We start from the raw sequence: 18,868 nt of genomic DNA on the forward strand, positions 1-18,868 counted from the left end.
ACCCCATCCCCCACACCTTCACAGCGGCTGTAAATGTAAAGCGCATCTGCGCTTTCTACTACACGCCACTAGAGGACCCTTATCCCCCTTCCCTTTTCGCACGAGCCCTGCTCCAAACCTCCCTCCCCTCCCTCCCTCCCAACCCCCCCGCAAGAGACTCAGACGCTAGTAACGCCGGTACTCTGACGAATGCCATCCTGTCAGCCGTGCAACGACGTAAGGCGCAAACGCTCATTTCCAGCCCAGGCGGAGCCCACAGCGGATGCCGGACCCGGCTCTCTGTACGGTATGTGCATGTAAACAGGGCGGCTCTATTCCGGCTCGGCATATGCGTTCAGAATAACGGGTTCTGTTATTCGGGAGCAGGCAAGCCGAGTCCTTCCCCAGACGCCGCAATGTCCGCGTCTGCTCGGGTACGGCGTGGATGAGCGCGCGCGCGGCGCCGCGCGCGCTCATCCTGCGTCTGTTCGGAGGTTTTTTGGGGAGGAATTTGTGCGCATCCGAGATCGCGTTTCGTGTCCGGAGTGTGACCCTTCCCGTCCCTCCGATGCGAGGAGCGAATCTTCTCCTCCCCCCCCCCCCCGCTCCCCCTTCTGTGGCGGGCGGCTCGGTTCCTCGTCGCGAAAAGCCGAGTGTTTTCGTCCTTGTCGCGGAGGGACGTCGGCTGCAGGTACGTTGTCCGAGGCGCGGGGGGATGTAACGGGAGCGGACTCGCACACCCCCCCCCCACCGCGTCTCACGTGCCGCTATAATAGCCTTATTATGGCTTATCATTAACAGTAATGCCCCGTGAACATAGGTGTAATCCATCCATCATGTCAAGAGAAATAGCTACCCCCCCCCTCCTGTACATCCGAATGGTGTCACGAGATGATGTCCTGTCAGCTGTCCGTTATTTAGGATTGATTAGGCCGAATAATAATCATAACGATGATAATTGACCTTTATATGCTTGCCCTGTGACGGCCTGGTGGCCTGTCCAGGGTGTCTCTCCGCCTGCCGCCCAGTGACCGCTGGGCTAGGCAGCAGCATCTCCGCGACCCCGAGAGCAGGATAAGCGGTTCTGACGATGGGTGGATGGATAGACCTTTTCTCTCGGACACAGAGGAGGCCACAGCGGGCGCAACGAAAGCCATCAGCCGGGCTCTCGCGCCTTCTGAAAGCTTCCGTTATCCGGCCACCCCTTGTAAATCGGGGCCTCGAGCTCTTTTATTTGCTAGATGGATACATTTTAACACACACACACTCTGTAACTGTAGTCTGGATACTGTGGTTTTGCACATCCCCCCCCCCCCACTTTCATTCATGCGCGGGAGGACGTACGATCAGACCATTTTGCCTCAGAAAGCGCTCCTGCAGCCTCGAAATAATTGATGAGGCGACGTCTCTTTGGAGTACGGTGACACCCTATCCTCATCCTTTCTAATGGACACATGCCTTTTGTCATGTCTGTGATGCCGGGGGGGGGGGGGGGAAGCCTGCCAGTTCGATTATCCCTCTAATCTGAAAGTAGGGTTGCAGACCCACACAGTGAGGTTTTCCAAGCAAACCGCTGTCCCCCCCCCCCCCCAGAATCTAGGGGGGTGTAAATGTCAGCGTACACGTGCATAGAAGTAGAACGGAGTCTAGCTGTGCTGGTGGGTGTCAGCATACTGCTGCGTGTCCAGGGATGTCAGAAATTCAAGGCCTCGCCGTTATTTACACACAATGGGGGGGGGGGGGATGTCTTGATGTGACTGATTATTTTCGTAAAGGAAATTCCAGTCCCCACCGTGTTGTCTTGATATCTTGGTTTTGGCATGGGGACGGGCAAGAGGAGGCCAGAGCGGGGCTGATAACAAGCGAGAAGCCTCTGGTAAGGTTACAATCTTGGCCCGTGTGAGCACGTTTTTCCAAGAAGTGGGACAGTCTTTACCCGTACATCTCTTTGCACCAGAGGCCCTCCCCCTCCCCCCCCCTTACACCTGAAGAAACCTCATAACCTATCATTTGTTATTTACACTGGCTGAGCATAAGAATGCACAATTGTGTAGGCCTGAAATCTACAGCAGTAATTCAGAGGAGTTCAAATGGAGCTACACAGCTGTCCGTGTACCGTGTCCCTCATTGTAAATGGAGATTGAGAGGGAGCGTCCATAAATAGGTATTAGGTTTATAATCCTGCTGCAGGAGGGAAGAGGAAATGGTAATCAGATTTATTTGTGACACTACAAAATTTCATCCCTCATTTCCGCAGTGCTGTGGACGGCTCCATAAATAGACTCATTGTAATGACACCGATTTTCAGAAACCATGACAACAACACTGCCGTTTGGGTTTTACAGAATTCCTTTAGATGAGTATCGGGGAGAGCCGAGGTTGGGAGCTGTCTGATGTTACTGCGTCACACAGTATTTGATAGAGTAGCTGTCAGATACAAAAGTACATGCTGGTTATGACCCTACATTTGCAAGTTGAAGTAAATAATGCGATTAAAGACAATGATGAAATACTGTGCATATGAACTTGCCCCTATTTTGAGACTTTTAACCGGTCCCTTGCACAACAGAGGGTCCCAGTGTGTTTTCAGTCAGCACTGATTGTGTCCGTGCCTAAGAAACCCAACCCAAGCTGTCTGAATGGCTACAGACCTGTTGCTTTGACATATTATCATGGAAATCTTTGAACGCCTGGTGTGTAACCATCTTTCCAGTGTTGTCCTAGAGCCTTATCAGTTTGCATGTGGAGCAAACAGGTCTGTTGATGATGCAGTTTCATTGTGCCTGCAGTCTATTTTTCAGCACCTAGAGGCCTCTGGCACCTTTACAAGGGTTCTGTTTGTCGATTACAGTTCAGCTTTTAATACTGTTCTCCCATCCCAGCTGTATGACAAACTCTTTCATATGGGGGTTGAACAGTCCCTGTGTCAATGGGTGCTTGACTTGTTGTCGGAGTGGAGGCAGGTGGTCAAACTTAATGACAGACTCTCTAAACCTTCAATCATCAGCACTGGGACCCCGCAGGGGTGTGTACTGTCCCCACTCTGGTACTCATTGTACACGAATGACCGCGTTTCTCACTCCCAGTCTGGTAGGATGTTTATATTCGCTGATGACACCACAGTAGTGGGTTTGATCTCCGACAATGATGAAACTGCCTACAGAAGTGAGATTTCCTCTCTGGTGGACTGGTGTAACGCAAACAACCTGGAGTTAAATGTTTTTTAAAACCAAGGAAGTAGTCGTGGACTTTTGAAGGAGCCATGTGCACCACCTACCCCTGGTCATGAACAACACTGAAGTTCAATAAGTGGACAGCTACAAATTCCTGGGAGTGGCAATAACCCCCACCTTGAAATGGGGGGATAACACCACTACTATTCTCAAGAAAGTACACCAGAGACTTTTCTTTTTAAGACAGCTGAGAAAATTAGGGATATCCAGGAACGGTACGCTGCAGTTTTATAGAGCAGCAGTGGACAGCGTCCTTACCTACGCAACAACTGTGTGGTTGGGCAACACGTCAGCTGAGGACAGGAGACCGCTGGACACAGTGGTGCGTACTGCATCCAGAATTGTCAGATGCGATCTCACCCCTAGCGGAAATATATAAGGCTTGACTACAAAAGAAGGGCCTTAAAGTTCTAAAGGAACCCTCTCACCCGGCTAAGGACCTTTTTTATGGCCTGCCTTCTCACAAAGGACTTAAGACCAGAACATCCGGATTACAGAATAGCACATATCCTGAAGCCATCCGCCTCCTTAACACTCTGAACTCGGCACTGCAGGCTGCTGGGTAGGTTTAACTGACTGTGCAACAAGGCAGTTGTTTTTATTAGGATGTACTTGAAGCACTTTATCTCGTGGCTCGTTAGATGTTCAGGAATCAGGAACACTTTATTTGTCGTTTCATTTCATGCGTACGTGGAGTGAAACGAAACATAGTTTCCCCCAGCCCACGGCAGCGCTGCTGACTGCTGCTGCTAATTCCCCGGGAGGTGCTGGTGTTTTACCCATGGCGTTCTTATGTGTGGGAGTTTATTTTATTCTACCAGTTTGTTTAATGCTTTCACGATCATTTTATTTTACGGGTTGGATTTTATCCATTTATTTATCTTGGATTAATATGTGTGTTATAAGTGAGGGGTTTTATGTGTTTGCCTGTGTTTACGTGAGCTCAGTAAGTCAAATTCCAGTCAGTTCTGTTGATGTGGCAATAAAGTATTGAGACTCTACCCTCCACAACCCAGAGGAAGAATCTCAAGAATCTCTTACAATTGTTTTCATTAATGCACTTGTTTCAAACACTCAATACAGAGTTTCTTGCTCTATATGATAGTCTGCAGGGTTTCAAACACTCAATACAGAGTCTCTTGCTCTATATGATAGTCTGCAGGGTTTCAAACACTCAATACAGAGTCTCTTGCTCTATATGATAGTCTGCAGGGTTTCAAACACTCAATACAGAGTCTCTTGCTCTATATGATAGTCTGCAGGGTTTCAAACACTCAATACAGAGTTTCCTGCTCTATATGAGAGTCTGCAGGGTTTCAAACACTCAATACAGAGTTTCCTGCTCTATATGAGAGTCTGCAGGGTTTCAAACACTCAATACAGAGTCTCTTGCTCTATATGATAGTCTGCAGGGTTTCAAACATTCAATACAGAGTCTCTTGCTCTATATGATAGTCTGCAGGGTTTCAAACACTCAATACAGAGTTTCCTGCTCTATATGAGAGTCTGCAGGGTTTCAAACACTCAATACAGAGTCTCTTGCTCTATATGATAGTCTGCAGGGTTTCAAACACTCAATACAGAGTCTCTTGCTCTATATGATAGTCTGCAGGGTTTCAAACACTCAAAACAGAGTCTCTTGCTCTATATGATAGTCTGCAGGGTTTCAAACACTCAATACAGAGTCTCTTGCTCTATATGATAGTCTGCAGGGTTTCAAACACTCAAAACAGAGTCTCTTGCTCTATATGATAGTCTGCAGGGTTTCAAACACTCAATACAGAGTTTCTTGCTCTATATGATAGTCTGCAGGGTTTCAAACACTCAAAACAGAGTTTCTTGCTCTATATGATAGTCTGCAGGGTTTCAAACACTCAATACAGAGTTTCCTGCTCTATATGATAGTCTGCAGGGTTCATATAGACAGAGCTGGTATATGCTGGCTGGATTGCATTACACGGGAGTCTGCTTTCAGCCTATTAAGGAAGGACCACGGGATTCTCCTTTCTTCACTTTGCCTTCGACTAGCCAAAAGGACTCATGTGAGCTGAGGTCATCTGCCACAGTACTGACAGGGCACTCTCTGTCTCCCGTCACGTTCCAGACCGTCCACAATGACTCCACTGTATGTGCCACCAAGTCACAGACCGGTGACACATACAGTGGCACCGGATCACAGGATTTTGTGATGGATGAACTGAAATCTAAATCATGTTTTTTTTCCCTTCTCATTTTCATAAGATAAACGGAATTCTCTTTTTGAAAATGAAAAGAATTCAAATTGGTTACCCCCCACCAGGTGACAAATTTGGGTGAATTTTAAATGACGGGGAAATGGAGCTTGTTGCAGCAGCAGATTTATAGGAGAAAAATACGGTGTATAAAAAGTTAATAGAAGAATACAGTGTATAAAAAGTTAATAGAAAAAGAGCAAGTGGTACATAAAGCACAATTAAACCAAAATAGTAACACCGCAGTTAAGATAAGAGACGAGATTACGAGAAGAAATAAATGCCGCTGTAAAACCATCAAACGTTCAAATAAACGAATGATAGTACAGAACAGGTTAACCAGAGCATATTTAAGCACAAGACTGCAAATAAGGAGGGTTTGAAAAATATGGGAAATAGAAAGCTATCCGTTAGAATAATACGTTTTATGATACTGCATGCCACGATATCAGAAACCAGTGAGGACGCCTACAGGTGCAGTAAGTGGATATGCTGGAAGGCAGCTGTAAAACATGCTCGCAAGGAAGCGCTCGAACATGTTGGAGTATGAATTTAGTTTTAAGCACGGTATTAACACATTAACTGACATTAATCCACACATAAATGTGTCCTTATAGCATATAAAAGCTATATGGTGGCACAGATGTAGAAAAACAAATGTCAGGATGCTCATGAGCCTCAACCGTGTATGTTAAATTGTAATATTTATCTGTTCAGCGAGCTCAAGTCCCTGGCCATTTTGGTGTCATTTGATTTTTTTGTTTTTGTTTTTTTGTTTGTTGACCCCCCCCCCCCCTTTTCTCACTTCCGAGCCGTCCCGGTCGCTGCTCCACCTCCTCTGCCAGTCCGGGGAGGGCTGCAGACTACCACATGCCTCCTCCGATACATGTGGAGTCACCAGCCGCTTCTTTTCACCTGACAGTGAGGAGTTTCACCCGGGGGACGTAGCGCGTGGGAGGATCATGCTGTCCCCCCCCCCCAGTTCCCCCTCCCCCCCCGAAGAGGCGCCCCAACCAACCAGAGGAGGGGCTAGTGCAGCGGCCAGGACACATATCCACATCCGGCTTCCCACCCGCAGACACGGCCAGTTGTGTCTAGGGACGCCCGGCCAAGCCGGAGGTAACACGGGGATCGAACCGGCGATCCCTGTGTTGGTAGGCGACGGAATAGACCGCTACGCTACGTGTTATGGCTCTTTAACGTCACTCTGTGGCGATGTCGCCTCTCTCAGCCCAACCCAAGGGCTCTCTGCTGTTCATCTTTTCTGTCGTCATTCTGCACAAGGCGCGAATGCTAACAGTCACATCCCCAGGCTCACAACGTGCTTAACCATATCTAAAGTTTGTTGATAATTATATTTGGGAAACTTTTTGCCATCCGTGGCCACCTCAGGACCCCTACATTCAACAGATAATTGCATTTATACAAAAAATCTGCCAAAAAAACCCCCCCCACAGTAGGCCAACATAATAAAAAGGTCCATAAAGACTTGAGTACAGTTAGCGTGAACAGTCGTCTTTTATTTTCTTCTAAGAATGAGATCCAGTAAGAGATAAGTGGCGCTTTTGCATCCACTTCCCTCACATCTAATGGCAACAGACTTAACGGACACCAGTGTTGTAGTACTCAAGCCCAGGACTCGAGTCCGAGTCCTGGGCTCGAGTCCTGATTTTCAGGACTTGTGACTTGACTTGGACTTCCGCACCGACGACTTGGACTTAGACTCGGACTCGAACATTCGAGACTCGACTCGGACTCAAGGTTTAGTGACTCGACCACAACACTGGTGTGTGAGCAATGCTTGCGAGTGCATTTGTTTGGCTGTTGTGACACAAAGTGAATAAACTGCCTTTGAAGTGGTGACAGCTGCGTCACTTTGTTTCATGTCGACCTTTTTTACGGCGCTGGGGGCCATCTTGGAACGCGACTCAGACTCAACCTTGATGACTCGGACTCGGCTAATGGGGGGCTCGACTTGGACTCGACTCGGACTCTTCTTTGAGGACTCGGACTCAGACTCGAACACGGGGGACTCGAGACTCAACTCGGACTCGAGGTTTAGTGACTCGGCTGCGACACTGACAGACACCGAAGAAGTCAGTAATGACTGCACAGCCGCGCGTGTTCCTCGCGAGATCGCCGCCCTCTCATCACGTTTTAGTGTGTGAGGTCCTCATGTTGTGAAACATGAGGATAAGTAAAAGGCTTTTAACAGTCGACATCGGTCCATAAACTCTACATTGAAAAAGAAAAAGGACCAAAGGTTAATTAAAGAAGAGACTCTTTAGAGCCTCTTTATCTACAGATTATCAATACCACCTTTTCCAGCCCCCCCCCCCCAAAAAAAAAGAAGTGTGGATATACTGAGCTTTGGACAGCAAGCTGACGTTTTTAAGGACAATCAGCAAATCTTCACACTTATTTTTGCCGAGGAAACGTATTTCACAAGCCTTTTAGAGAAGGAAGAGGCAGCGCCATGCAGGGCCTCGGTTTATTCTCGCCCCCGGCCTCATAGCGGCGCATTACGCCGGCCGGGGCACGTCCTCGTCAGCGGGGCTGTTTATCACCTCATTACTGAAACTGCATGGAAGAACAAGGGTCAGGCCCAACGCGCCCACCTCATTCGGCCCCTGGAGCCTTTTTACAGCCCTCGGGACGAGGACCGAGTCGGTGTCGTGTAGCGGGTTTGGGGGCGGGTTGATATCTTAAGTCCAAGGTGTTGAGCAGAAGGCGAGTTGTTCATTTACCTGGCCTATTGTTTACTCATCACCGCTTATCTGCCGCACGGGTACCAACTCAAAATATAACTGCCACGTGTTGTTACGCATCGATTCGCCGGCGCCGTTACGCTTTCAAACTCAAGTCGCCGTCCCAGTAGGACACTTTTGGTCTTAGTTTGGGTCCGTTTGATTCTTAAGTGTGAGATATGACTGAGCTTTTGTCGTTTGAAAGTCTGTGTAGCTGAGTAATCCCATGGCGTGGCGGTTATGGCATGAGTTGTTGGTTTCTCTCATGCTGGTATTAAAAAAAGAAAAGAGGAAAAAGAGGATTTTCCAGGGGGCCCGGCTGGATGAGCGACACCGCTCTGCCGTGCAGACTGCACGCCGAATCGAGCCAGTTGTTGCCGCACAGACTGTAATTGTCGTGACAAGACAGCGTAGCTGAGATGCAACGCTTGGCCCTTCACGGGCCGAAGGACTGCATGGGTGCTGACGTGTTGAAGTGGCCCGGTTGAAGCCCCCGGGGTTGTGAGGGATGAAGCTAGCTGTCGCTTCGGTGGACGTCATAGGAGGCCACAGCACACCCGCTCTTCCTCCTGAGCTTCTTTAAAAAGGGGTATTTGTACTTTTCCGCAGCAGATCGTGGTCGGAAAGGAAAGCCGGTGAAGACAGCGCCGACTGAGGAGGAATCGGTCACGGGTTTTCGTGGTCACGAGGAAAAGGAAGTGATTTGATGGCTGTGGCGAAACAATAGGAGAGAGAGAGCGGAAAAGAGACTGAAGGTTGTGTGACAGGGAGTAGAGAGGGGCGAAGCAGATGGAGGGGTGAGGGGGGGGGGACGTCGGGGGAGGTGAGAGGCGGGGGGGCACGGCTATGATGTTGGCCTTATGCGGCTCGCGTGAGGACAGGAAAGGCCCGACGCTCAACCAGCAGGCAGCAGGGAGTGCTCAGCGACCTGGTCTGAAACCCCCCCCTACCCCCACCCCTTCCCCTTCCCCAAACACACCGCTGGAGCGCTGCTCACACGGGGAGGTGGGCCTCCAGTCTCCATCCAAACCAAACACACTGGAGCACAGCTGCATTCATGCTTTGACACACTTATATCCCACCCCTAGACGTGCATGCTGGGTATTTTCTCCGAGCGGCAGTCGGCGGAGTTGGAAACCCAGTCTCCACGGTGGGTTTGTGCGTTTGTGCGTTTGTGTGTGCTTGCCACAGGAAAAGGGACAATTCGGCAAAGACCACAAATGACAATGCCGTGCGTCTGAGTCGTGGCTGAGAGCAAAAAGGGAGTGAGTGTCAGGCGGAGGGGGAGGAGGGGGAGGAGGCGGGTTGCACACTTACTTGTAGGCAGGTTGTGATTGGTCGACGGAGGGGGTGGAGGGAATGAAAGGGGAAATGGGAAACATCTTTTTCCACATCCAGGGCATTTTGTGGCAAAATAGAGAGAGAACATCTCAGCCGCCTGCCATCATGTTTGTTTTTTCTTCTCCCTCATCTGTTTGCTCAAAGGTTGCGGCATATTTCCAACTTGAACGAACCTCCATCAAGTCGAATAACTCTTAAACGCTAAAGTCATGAATTAAGAGTGTGCACTGCATGGCGGCGAGTGTTCGAGGACGTGCAGGAGGCACAGATGTTTGGGTGGTGATAGATTTGTTTAATTAAATGCAGTCCCCGTGCTGTGAATGCCGAAGCTCTATTTTTGGGAAAGCTGTCAGCAGCGTTGCTGAATAATGCATGGACCCCGGGAATGGGCCCCGGGAATGGACCCTGGAAAGCGTCCGCTTTGCAGCACAACTTTCCCAATGTTAGACCCCGGCTAACCTTTTAGTTGACAAGGAGAGCAAGGTGTGTGATTGAAGGAGTTAGCGTGTAGCTCTAAATAGCCATTTTCCTGCGGCACATCTCCTGTCATCCTATAAAGCGCCCCCTAGCTCTCCAGGCCCGTCTGTGAAACATTAACTCCTTATTGGAGAGCTGCTGTACAAGTTGGCAATGTTTACTTCAGCGCAACCTTTGAAACGCATCGATCCCGTCGAGGCCGGCATGGTTCTGCGAACGGGCACCCTTTCCGTGAGGGCTTTTGAGGTTAAACGCCCCCCCCCCCCAATATCTCTATACAGATATCATCCAGCCTGACGCAGGAGACACTACAGGGAGCCGAACGAGCAAACAATCAGTCTGCATGACCGCGTCACACTTGGACAGCAACCCATCACCGTAACAAACGACGGAGGTTCGAGGCCGCGACTGAGTGGCCAACTCACAGACAGACCGACACGTGGACCATCTGCCGAGGCCTAAGATAAATGGCTGACAAGCAGATCAGGTAAGGTGGAGCGTGTCTCTCCGTGACCTCTTTCGAATAATGTTTGCGTAGTTTAATGTTTAATAATGTCTCCTTTTCGTGTTTGGACAACCCCCCTCCATGTTAGTTTGCCTGCCAAATTGATCAATGGAGGGATCGCCGGCCTGATTGGAGTAACTTGTGTGTTTCCCATTGACCTGGCCAAGACCCGTCTGCAAAACCAGCAAAATGGATCTCGCCTTTACACCAGCATGTAGGTACACATTTACTGCTCGGAAGCACGAAGTGCCCCCAGTTTACAGCGGCATCGCCACAGGGTTATAGTTATAGTCGTTCTGATTCTGACCCAGTTCACGGTCTCACTCGATGTACGGTCTGGGTTCCCAGCAAATACAGGACACTTGAAGTGACAGTGCACAGCATGACGGTGTTTGTTTTGTGTTGCAGGTCCGATTGCCTCATCAAGACCATCCGGTCAGAGGGATATTTTGGGATGTACAGAGGTGGGTTTTTGGAAAAGCAGGCACTTCCGTGCAGAACATGGACCAGTGCTTCTGCGCCACGGAAAAACCTGCAGGCTGTCATGACACGTCTTTTATGTTGTGACGCAAATAAAGGAAACGTTGAGCCCACTGAAGAAGCTGGCTACGGTGTAGAGTTCTGTGTTTAGTTACCATTTACAATTTGAATGGAAACGATCCTATTTAGACAGCCCCGGTCTCGCTTTCCCTGTGCCTTTCTCTCTTCCATCTGCTCTGTTTTCATCCGGTTTTTCCTTTCGTCCCCCTTTCTTTCTCTCTCTCGTCTCGCCCTCTTCCCGTGTCTCTCTCTCTCTCTCTCTCCTTTGTTCTCTCCCTTCGATCAGGGGCGGCGGTGAACCTAACACTAGTCACTCCGGAGAAGGCCATCAAACTGGCTGCAAATGACTTCTTCAGGCATCACCTCTCCAAGGATGGGTGAGCCACGCAGGCACTGGGCAGGATGACTGACACACACATCCACTCCGCTCATTCACACCGTGATTAGCTTGTGTGTTTACTAACACGTAACCTGACACATTAGCCGTCTGTATTCACACCCAAGCTCCAGCTAATCCTCCAATACTGTCATCCTCACCCGGGCACAGGCATCCCACAGTGGCCTGTTACTTGCTTGCTCAGTGGAAAAGTACTGCATTATCCATGAGCTAATGGCACATTACGTTGTTGGAGTAGCCCTATCTGACATCAGTGTTCCCATTTAAAAACGAGAGCGCAACCCTTTCACATGTCATATGTCAATAGTCAACACATAGCTGTTGACTTAGCACATTGACATTGCTGCTTCTACTTCCCCCCCATGCACACTTTCTGCATGGACAAATCTGAGGGTTCCTTGGGTGGCCGTCGTCATCTCTATGGTAACAAATGTAGTTTGATGAGTAGTTGGCCTGTTTTCCCCAGATGTTCAGTTTGTGAATTATTAATCTGTTCCTTTGGGTGATGTGTGCTGAGATGGGGGACAAAGATTAGCCTTGTCAGCTCAAGTGGCGATGGACGCTTTAAAAAGGTAGCATGACCAGAGCTCTTCATCTGAAAAACGCACGCCTTGTATGTCCCTTTTCCTCCTTTTGCTGATCCCTCTAGAAAACTCACCCTGATCAAAGAGATGCTGGCTGGATGCGGGGCAGGTACATGTCAGGTGAGTGAGCAAGTTGCTTCTGTAATTACACCCTGCTGTCCTCCATATGGACCCCCCACCCCACCCCCCATCCCCCCCGTAAAGGCAACCCTCCCCAATGTGTGTATCACGAGTCTGATCTCTGCCACTCACTTACTCTTGCATGACGCATACACAACCATTGCAATAAACAAAAGAAGACAGAAATTACATTATTCCTAGATAGTTTCTGGACAAGATATTTGCTGTTTAAACATGCCATGTGAGTTTGATTCTGTCTAGCCCGTCATAATTACCAGCGAATAATTGTTATCAGGTTGTCCTGCGATATTGGCAGCCAAATGTGGGCGATCAGATAAGACGTGAGTGTTTGGCCATGTGCACTGCGTGATTGAGTCAGAATGGTTGTTGTCAGTGAGGGCATTTAACCAAAGAGACGCGATTAGATTAAGGGTAACAGACCTTGGATTAAGACTGTTACTACGAACATGACCATCCTACCTTTAATCCAGTTAACTAGGTACTACTGTATGGATTACGGAGGAACGCAAGAGTTGACGGTTTGCTAATAGGTGCCAGTAGATCTGTGCTTGGTAGCTCTTGTGCCTCACAGACTCGAGCATTAACACCTTAATGGCTGTAATCTTCACGTCAGACATTTCACCAACTGCTAATCACACTGCAGTGAAGCCAGTTGCCCCATTCATTCACCATAAAATCACCATACAATGTGGGATAAAATGGGCTTACAGGTAACAGCGTCATTATTTATTGTTGCAGGTTATTGTCACAACGCCAATGGAGATGTTAAAAATCCAGCTTCAAGATGCTGGTCGAATAGGTGAGAGCAAATATAGACCAGTATGAGGTGACATTTTTTATGAAATGGAGAAATAGCAGCCCCATGTGGCCAAATCAGAAATTACAACCGTCACATAGATGAATATGTTTCTTTCTATCTTTCCTTTTATGAATTACATAGTCTTAATAGATGTTCTGAATGGCCTCTATTGCGCCTCCTTTTCTGCTGATGGACTACCTCAGTATCTCCTCATCGCAAATGTGATGGTCATAATGTTGTCCTTGCTGTGCTCCTCAGAGGCTCAGAGGAAGCTGATGCCGCAGATGGTGGCAGAGGGCACCATAGAGACCAAGTCCCCAACAGCCATACAGCTGACCCGAGAGCTGCTTAGGGAGAAGGGCATTGCTGGACTATACAAAGGCCTTGGCGCCACGCTGCTCAGGTATGCCAGGTCCAGTGGTTCTAGCAGTGCCATCAGGGTACAACTGTAGGGTTGGGCATCGAGAACCGGTCCAAAATTCCGATTCCAAGGGAATCATTGAGAGATTCAAATTTCGATTCCGCCTATCGGTTCCTAAATAAACTTCACTCTCGCGCTAAAGTTGGTTTCAGTTTCCGCGGTGGCGACATGCAGCTTCCGTAGTTTCCGCCTCCGCAAGTTAAATGTGCGCCATCGTGGACCAGAGCAAGCGGCGGTTACAGCGCAACGCCTGTGGCGAACTTGTTTCGTGCAAGGGAGGAGGCACAACAAATATGGCCAAACACCTTCGCCTACGCGGTGTACAAACGAAGCAGTGTACCGTGTTTGACGTGTTGCGCCGGTCTCCATCTCCTGCCTCGGCCTCCTCTTCAGCAACGCTGAGCAAACAGCGAGCGGCGTTTGTCTTATTCGAGACAGCGAGACAACTTGTAGTTGAGCGAATGGCTGTAAACTGTATGCAGATACTGAAATGTGTTTTTTTCTGTGCTGAACGCTCACGTACACAGCCTGAGAAGGCAGATATGCTCATTTTTCTAAACAAGAAGTTCCCGATTTAAGGAGTTTAATACCCGGTAGTCCGGACCAGGTTGTGACAGTGTCTTTATTTCTTCACCTTCATGTGTGAAGACAGTTGTTGTAAACGTAAATATAACAATGAGACATTCACATGAATGATCCGTTCTTAAAACAGAACCGCTTGTATTAAGTTTTTTTTAAACAAAATTTTCCTCTGTGAACGAAGCATGTGACCTGTTTTGACCCCGCCTCTCAAAGAACCGGAACCGAGCACCGTTAAGAACCGGAACCGAAAAGCGGAATCGGAACCGTTAAAATCCAAACGATGCCCGTCCCTGTACAACTGCGCTTAGTTCAAAGCATAAATCAATAAGCAATTTCATCATCATATCTATTTCTCCTCATCTTTCGTAGGGATGTTCCTTTCTCAGTCATCTACTTCCCCCTTTTTGCCAACCTGAATAACCTGGGGAAGAGAGGCGTCGAAGGGCCTGCCCCGTTTTACGTGTCCTTTATATCAGGCTGCCTTGCCGGGAGTACGGCGGCTGTTGCTGTCAACCCCGTTGACGGTGAGCAACAGGGCACCACTGCCTTTTAAAGTGTTGTGCAAACGGTGACAGTGGATTTGGTGTGTTTCATCCCTTTGTTTTAACTGGGGCCCTTTGTATTGCAGTGATAAAGACGAGATTGCAGTCCCTGAATCGGGGGAGCACCGAAGACACATACAGCGGAGTGACTGACTGTATCAGGTAACTTCATTATGTCCTCGCAGATAAGGTGTGTTGTGGTGCCGTGTGTGCACAGCAACTCAGCCATTGTATGGAACTGACACATTACTCATGCTGACTGTAAAATATTCAGTTTATTCAATGAGCTCTTATATGCCCTTCAGCAAAATCATGCGTAATGAGGGTCCGTCAGCCTTCCTGAAGGGAGCCTACTGTCGTGCCCTAGTCATAGCACCTCTCTTTGGGATCGCCCAGGTGGTCTACTTCCTGGGTGTGGGTGAATTCATCCTCAGCTTCTTGCCCAAAAAGGACAACTAAGAAGCCCCTCCTCTCTGCCTTTCCCTCCTGTATGAATTGCACCATTCACGCCAGAACTCATCTCGTCGTGAAAGAAGGTTTTGATCATATGTGGGTCAAAGCGTAACCAACCAATACACATTTTTGTTTTCCTTTTTATGTTGAATGTCGAGTTTTCCACTCAGTTCATGGGGGGGGGGGGGTTCCTTGCCAAGCTGCCTATGGTGTTGCATAAAGTTCCAATGGGCAGGCAAAAACCAGCTCTTCTGGGATCAAAGCCACATCTATCATTCCCAATTTCAAAGAATATTACTTTATAAATTGATTATTTTATTGATTTTACAGACGTGATTGTCGAATTAAAGAAGTAGATGTACTGCCCTAGGTTGCTGCATCACCCAAGCTTTTTAGTACCTAGGTGTTTTCCAAATGGCCTAAGTCCCAATGATAATGACGACGATCTATTGAATATTCATAAAAAACAAATTAATCATCACACAGTACTGCATATATCGCCAGCTTATGAAAATATCTGAATTCCAATGTAAACAGTAGATTAGCTGGCCTAATAACAAATTATGCTCTTTGAAGAATTGTGCAAGACGTTACATCTCACCAGATAGCTTACGATGAATTCAAGCGAAGTGTATGCCTGTTTCAGACAAAGACCCGAAAGATGTGTGGATGTGTACGCAACACACTCCGTGTGCTCCTTACTAAGAAGCCACTTTCCCACCTGGATGTGGTTGCAGTGAAGCATGTCATGCAGCCTAGCTCTGAGGGCACATGGACTGGCTTGGCCCTTTTACATGGATCAGGTTACAGTGGTGCTTGAAAGTTTGTGAACCCTTTAGAATTTTCTATATTTCTGCATTAATATGACCTAAAACGTCATCAGATTTTCACACAAGTCCTAAAAGTAGATAAAGAGAACCCAATTAAACAAATGAGATAAAGATATTATACTTAGTCATTTATTTATTGAGGAAAATGATCCAATATTACATATCTGTGAGTAAAAGTATGTGAGCCTCTAGGATTAGCAGTTAATTTGAAGGTGAAATTAGAGTCAGGTGTTTTCAATCAATGGGATGACAACCAGGTGTGAGTGGGCGCCTTGTTTTGTTTAAAGAACAGGGATCTATCAAAGTCTGATCTTCCCAACACATGTTTGTGGAAGTGTATCATGGCAAGAACAGAGGAGATTTCTGAGGACCTCAGAAAAAGCCTTGCTGATGCTCATCAGGCTGGAAAAGGTTACAAAACCATCTCTAACAAGTTTGGACTCCACCAATCCACAGTCAAACAGACTGTGTACAAATGGAGGAAATTCAAGACCATTGTTACCCTCCCCAGGAGTGGTCGACCATCAAAGATCGCTCCAAGAGCAAGGCGTGTAATAGTCGGCCAGGTCACAAAGGAACCCAGGGTAACTTCTAAGCAACTAAAGGCCTCTCTCACATTGGCTAATGTTAATGTTCATGAGTCCACCATCAGGAGAACACTGAACAACAATGGTGTGCATGGCAGGGTTGCAAGGAGAAAGCCACTGCTCTCCAAAAAGAACATTGCTGCTCATCTGCAGTTTGCTAAAGATCACATGGACAAGCCAGAAGGCTATTGGAAAAATGTTTTGTGGACGGATGAGACCAAAATAGAACTTTTTGGTTTAAATGAGAAGCGTTATGTTTGGAGAAAGGAAAATTCTGCATTCCAACATAAGAACCTTATCCCATCTGTGAAACATGGTGGTGGTGGTATCATGGTTTGGGCCTGTTTTGCTGCATCTGGGCCAGGACGGCTTGCCATCATTGATAGAACAATGAATTCTGAATTATACCAGTGAGTTCTTAAGGAAAATGTCAGGACATCTGTCCGGGAACAGAATCTCAAGAGAACGTGGGTCATGCAGCAAGACAACGACCCTAAGCACACAACTCGTTCCACCAACGAATGGTTAAAGAAGAATAAAGTTAATGTTTTGTAATGGTCAAGTCAAAGTCCTGACCTTAATCCAATCGACATGTTGTGGAAGGACCTGAAGCGAGCAGTTCATGTGAGGAAACCCACCAACGTCCCAGAGTTGAAGCTGTTCTGTACAGAGGACTGGGCTAAAATTCCTCCAAGCCGATATGCAGGACTGATTAACGGTTTCTAGAAATGATTTGTGGCAGTTATTGCTGCACAAGGGAGCGGGCGGGGGGGGGGGGGTCACACCAGATACCGAAAGCAAAGGTTCGCATACTTTTGCCACTCACAGATATGTAATATTGGATCATTTCCCTCAATAAATAGAGGACCAAGTATAATATTTTTGTCTCATTTGTTTAAGTGGGTTCTCTTTATCTACTTTTAGGACTTGTGTGAAAATCTGATGATGTTTTAGGTCATATTAATGCAGAAATATAGAAAATTCTAAAGGGTTCACAAACTTTCAAGCACCACTGTATATCTAACGTCTGATTGCGCCACAATACATCTCGGCTGTGTTACTCTCAGCAAGGAGAAATCTTCTAACATTTTTGCTGAAGTACAGTGGTATGCAGCACCAAACTATATAAAAAGCAACACCAAACCAGTAAGTACCACGACCAAACTGTAACGTAGGGTAGATCAGTGAGAAAACCTATTCCTTTAAGCAAATCGGACCGTTGTCTAGCTTGTGACCTCGTACGTAATGGCCTAAAGATCACGCAAGTAGAATGCCATTGTAACGTAAGGAAAGACGATATTCGTTTGTTGCACGTTGACAATGACCAGATGCAACCTCCTTAAGCGATACGAGTGCCGCAAACCACCGTTGAGCAAGCAAAGCCATAGCCAGATCAACCCGTGCACCCCTGGCCCAGAAGCCATTGTGCTTACACACGAGTTCACATTCAGCATCCTCAAATCAAACACATCGACCCATACACCCACTCAGCGGCAGTAACTGAAACAGTGACCGAAAGACGTTTTCTTGATCAGAGAATCGAATCGGAGTGATTTCAGCGTCGTGCAAAAAATTTTTTGGGACGTGCTATGATTTTTACTGAATGTTTCCTCTTGTTTGTCTCACGCGTTTGCTTCATGCTCCTTTGAGAAAGCTTGCACGGTGTATATGGTGCATGATGTATTACATCGCTGAAAGCCTGCCACGAGTTTAAATCCCCCGAGATCAAGGTGACTCTGATGTGTACCATCCAATCACATTCCTTCTTTACTTCCACTGCTTAGAAGCAGCAGTTTTACTGTTCTGTTGCCCTGCAAATACGCGGCGCGACTCTTAAATGTATGATCATTTGTGGAAGTGAGATCTATTTATCGATAATCCTTTCAATAGGCAGTATAGCACTATATATTTGTATGTGTTGTCTTTCTGTGTCAAAATGTCCATTATATTGTACATATGCAGATGATATGAACTTAATATTTTAGTTTTGTTTTTGTTTTTTTTAAAACATGACAGCTTATTTGCACACCTACCTCTCCAGCACCTCTCTCAATTATTGTTGTCGTGATTTAAAGTTACATTTGTGTGGATTTGATATATCAAATCAAGGAAATGCAACGAAGAATATCATTTGAACTTTAATTACGGAGAAGTAAAGTTAAAGTTTGATCCTTTTTTATTTTTTATTACTGTATGCAATGGGGGACAAGTCCTTACATGGTTGTTTTCTGGTGCCAGAGCTCCCGGGCTATTAGCTAGCTCCAGTGGACTGCCTTTAGGTAGGTCTCCTCTTGCTTTATCATCCTGGACCAAATACAGAAATATACTAACGTCACAATGCCGATTAATTTTCCAATTATCATGGCAAAGTGAAGGTTTCTCCTGGTTTTCAGACATGACATAATGGAAGCACCATGTAAACTGAGTTAAATGTGACCTGGGCATAACCGATAGGGACCTCTTGATACTAGACTGGAAG

General features: G+C 47.2%; 1 protein-coding gene across 1 annotated transcript; it reads left to right on the forward strand.

Moving 5' to 3' along the window:
• Positions 1–209: 209 nt before the first annotated feature.
• Positions 210–15,076, forward strand: slc25a22a (solute carrier family 25 member 22a). Its single transcript, XM_056281905.1, has 11 exons — positions 210–286; positions 10,290–10,495; positions 10,602–10,727; positions 10,922–10,977; positions 11,340–11,430; positions 12,100–12,154; positions 12,914–12,974; positions 13,233–13,377; positions 14,347–14,501; positions 14,606–14,681; positions 14,825–15,076. The coding sequence occupies exons 2-11, from the start codon at positions 10,476–10,478 to the stop codon at positions 14,976–14,978; spliced, it is 939 nt and encodes a 312-aa protein (XP_056137880.1). The 5' UTR covers positions 210–286; positions 10,290–10,475; the 3' UTR covers positions 14,979–15,076.
• Positions 15,077–18,868: the final 3,792 nt, after the last annotated feature.

The sequence above is a fragment of the Lampris incognitus genome, chromosome 6 (assembly GCF_029633865.1).
Source record: "Lampris incognitus isolate fLamInc1 chromosome 6, fLamInc1.hap2, whole genome shotgun sequence".
NCBI classification, from domain to species: Eukaryota; Metazoa; Chordata; class Actinopteri; order Lampriformes; family Lampridae; genus Lampris; species Lampris incognitus.